The sequence below is a fragment of the Nicotiana tomentosiformis genome, chromosome 7, assembly GCF_000390325.3.
Source record: "Nicotiana tomentosiformis chromosome 7, ASM39032v3, whole genome shotgun sequence".
In the NCBI taxonomy this organism is placed as follows: domain Eukaryota; kingdom Viridiplantae; phylum Streptophyta; class Magnoliopsida; order Solanales; family Solanaceae; genus Nicotiana; species Nicotiana tomentosiformis.
Genome location: NC_090818.1, coordinates 53,420,208 through 53,423,764, shown reverse-complemented (window position 1 = coordinate 53,423,764; position 3,557 = coordinate 53,420,208). Strand labels below are relative to the sequence as shown.

The 3,557-nt window shown below is 35.3% G+C and overlaps 1 protein-coding gene across 1 annotated transcript; it reads left to right on the top strand.

Annotated features, from left to right (window-relative positions):
• Positions 1-1,273: 1,273 nt before the first annotated feature.
• Positions 1,274-2,298, top strand: LOC104121679 (heavy metal-associated isoprenylated plant protein 47-like). The gene is made up of 3 exons (XM_009633730.1): positions 1,274-1,364; positions 1,470-1,548; positions 1,873-2,298. Exons 1-3 carry the CDS (start codon positions 1,359-1,361, stop codon positions 2,148-2,150), a joined length of 363 nt encoding a protein of 120 aa, XP_009632025.1. The 5' UTR covers positions 1,274-1,358; the 3' UTR covers positions 2,151-2,298.
• The last annotated feature ends 1,259 nt before the right edge of the window (positions 2,299-3,557 follow it).

The window sequence follows — 3,557 nt, the reverse complement described above, 5'->3', positions numbered from 1 at the left end:
GATTTCAACCTCGTGCGTCCGTGCCCTTCCGTCTTTTTCACCGGAAAATCGAGGTATGCATTGCTCCCGAGTTTACCGGTGTACAGCTTGATCGCCATGACAATAATCGTTGGCCATATTCGTGTTTTTGTAGTGTTATTCAGGACTGAGGTCTCTGTGCTGCCTAAACGTAATAGAAAGCTTCAACTGCACGAAATAAAAAGCTTGTGGAAGAAAAATAAAATCATGAAACGATCAGAATGGTTTAAAGAATGTGCTAGTTGTTTTCTTTAAGTTCTGCAGACAAATTGATTTCTTTAAACGCGATTAATTGCATTCGGCATTATGCATTTTATAAACAGGAAACAGAGATTTCATTAATAACTTATCTAATTTGCACGGGCAGTTTAAACTAAATTTACACTATGACGTTGCTTAAAAGCCAATATATAGGTAACCTTTCATTATTAGTAGGTTTCAAAACACGGAAAACCCCCTTTGATCCAAGAGTTGAACCAGCAAAATGAAAGAATCCATCGCCAAATTTTGCGCAAAATTTTTCCTTATTTGGAAAACCAATGTCGTTACATATAAGGCAAAGCTAAAATACGACACTATATTACGACAATCAAAATCGTGCGCACAACTTGAGTTTTTAAAATATATTGAGTTTCTCTCGATCGTAAAGGTCAAAAATAACAAGACAATCAGATTCAATAATTGCAGTAGTTGCTTTATTCCTTTAACGTTGTAGTTCCATAATTTTACCCAGAGGTCAACGAGTACTACGTACCCCTATATAGGAAACCAACCTAATTCAGTTGGTTGGGGGATGTGGGGACCATATTCCTAGTATATAAACCTAGTATTTTATTAGAAAACAAGTAATGATTGGACAGTGGGATATTGGAATCGAGCAACTTGAAACGTTTTTATAAAGTAAAAAATTAAATTTCTCTCTATTTGCATGATATGTAAATATTATTGGCTATACGTCATTGGGTGAGACGACGGCTAAGTTTCATCTCCAACTGAGTATTACCGATTTGTCATTGTCGATCTTCCGGGCCAGCAAATCAACAACATGATTAATTAAGAAGACTTGGGGAGTTGATTTAGTTTTTTAGTAGAGTCGAGGATTGAGTCAATCATGTAATTAGGCTACTAGATAATGATATAGGATGGTTGGTGTGGTTTCTTGATCACTAAAACAATTGTTAGTAGTACGGAGTATATAATTAATATATATGAACACGGTATTTGTCTTTGTCAAAGAAGAATGAGAAGACGATATGGCACTCATCACCCTATATAGACCGATTCAGGCTCTTTATATATAATGTCCCTTCATTGTCAAGCTCCATTTAATTCACAAGAAGATGAAGGTAATTAAGTCTTTAAGCTTGTGATATTCTTGATTTGTCTTTATTTTCTTCTCTATGTTTATCTAGCTAGGTCTAAATAATAATAAATTAATTAACGTCATACAGAAAAAGATTGTGATTGATCTCCCTCTCAACACCGAGAACTGTAGATCAAAGGCCATGCAGATTGCTGTCAGATGTGCAGGTATATTTATGCATTAACTCTTTTGCTCAACTTTTTGGTCTCCCTTATTATTTTCCTACACAATTATCTCAACTACTCTTAACTTCATATAACTACTTTAGCTTAAACATTAATATCAATATATTTTTACTACTAAAAATTAAATTTCATCAACAAATTAAATATCTGGTTTGCTAATATTTTATCTTTAAAATGCTCTACCGGAACATAAGTTGATCAATATTCTCCAACCAAGCACCGGGAAATTTTTCCCAAATTAAAAATCACTATATTGGAACAAAAGATGCAAGGAATTAACAGAATAGTGTATGGATATATTTGCAGGGGTAATGTCGGTGAACGTAGACAAGGAAAAAGGGCATTTGGTGGTGATAGGAGTAGGGGTTGATTATTTCAGGCTGATGAATTGCATAAGGAAGAAATTCAGGTGTTCCAGCATTGTGAGCTTGGAAGACGTGAAACCGGAAAAGCCAGCTAGTCCGAAAAACACAAGTTACCCAAGTCCAAAATGCCCACTAATTTGCCCTCCAATATGTGGTCAGTACTATCCAGTATGCCAACCCGTTTATGATCCTTATAATCCAACTTGCACCATTATGTGAAGGCAAGCAGCATTAATATTCAACCACCGGCTATCGATCTCCAGTTTTTTTCCCCTTGATGTATCATGAAATAACGTATGGTCATTTGCAATGATCTTTATCAACCTGCTTATTCTGAAAATACTACTTAAGAGCATTTATTGGATAACTTACTGCTTCCTCCGTATCAAATTTGTGTGAACCTATTTCATTTTTAGTCAGTGTAAAAAAGAATGACCTCTATTCATATTTGAAAACAATTTACCTTTATGCAATGACTTATAGCAATACAAAATATAAGTTTTGAAACTGACAGAGTATATTATTTCACTTCTATCATCTTTGTTCTTGTCACAAGGTCTAAGACTCACCCAAATTAAGAACCTTCTTAAATAAAAATTATTTTGTAGCAATTCAATGTAAAAGAAAAGTTGCCTTTCCCTTGAAGATTAATGTTCCTCATTCAAGATTATGGTGAAATTAATAACATATACATTTCCCTGATCAATTTATAGCCGACATCTATATACATCCGTTGTTTACCCGTAAAATGGTACAGTTAAATTTGTTACGTGGTTTATAGACAATCGAACTGAGCCCGCTATTTATAGTTATACCTAGGAAAGCAAGATCCTAGGATCAAGCACCACTTAAATGATAATAAAGGAGTCATTAATGAATATGTAACGAAAGGCTATGGATCCAAATATTCTCTACAACGGCTGCCCACTTAATGTCAGAGGATATTTTTCATTGAATGTTATCCGACGGCAAATATACGATATGCTCCCGTTGACCGTACTCCCTTCGGATTTACCCGATATCAATTGCAATTGTTGTTCCGGTACTGATTGTTACTTAATTTGCCTTTTACCTGTCATCGGCACGTGTCATGCTATCATTTGATCATTTATTATAAACTAATTTTACCCTATACAGATAGTCCCCTTGCTTTCCGGTGGCATATCTTGGTATCACCAGGAAGTTAGTGAAGATCCCTTTTTTGGCGGGAAATCTCCTGAACAGTCTCTGTCGCAAGAAAAGAAGCACGTCTTCTCACATTTAATATCCTGAATATGTGTTGCCCCACGATTCAGCAATAATTTCGCCGGTTCTCGAGGTAATCATGACCATGATTTTTTCCGTCTATATTTTTACATATACTCTTTATTTTTCCTCTTTCACTTCCAAAATTTTCATAAGTTTATCGTCTTCTCTGCACTCAATCTCCTCATGCTTAGAAAACTTTCATCTTCTCTAACTTTCTCTAAAACATTTACTGCATTTTTACTACCATGGCTTCTTCTACTGAATCTTTTAGAAACTCTGGTCTTCTTTTCGGTGAAGGCCCGAAGAGAAAAAAAGACAAAGAAGCTAATGTTGATTCCGAGCCTCCCACTGTAAACACCATCATACCCAAACACCTCA

Coding starts and splice junctions, on each gene's coding strand:
- LOC104121679 (XM_009633730.1), top strand. Junction 1,549..1,872: donor GATTGCTGTCAGATGTGCAG/GTATATTTATGC, acceptor ATATATTTGCAG/GGGTAATGTCGGTGAACGTA.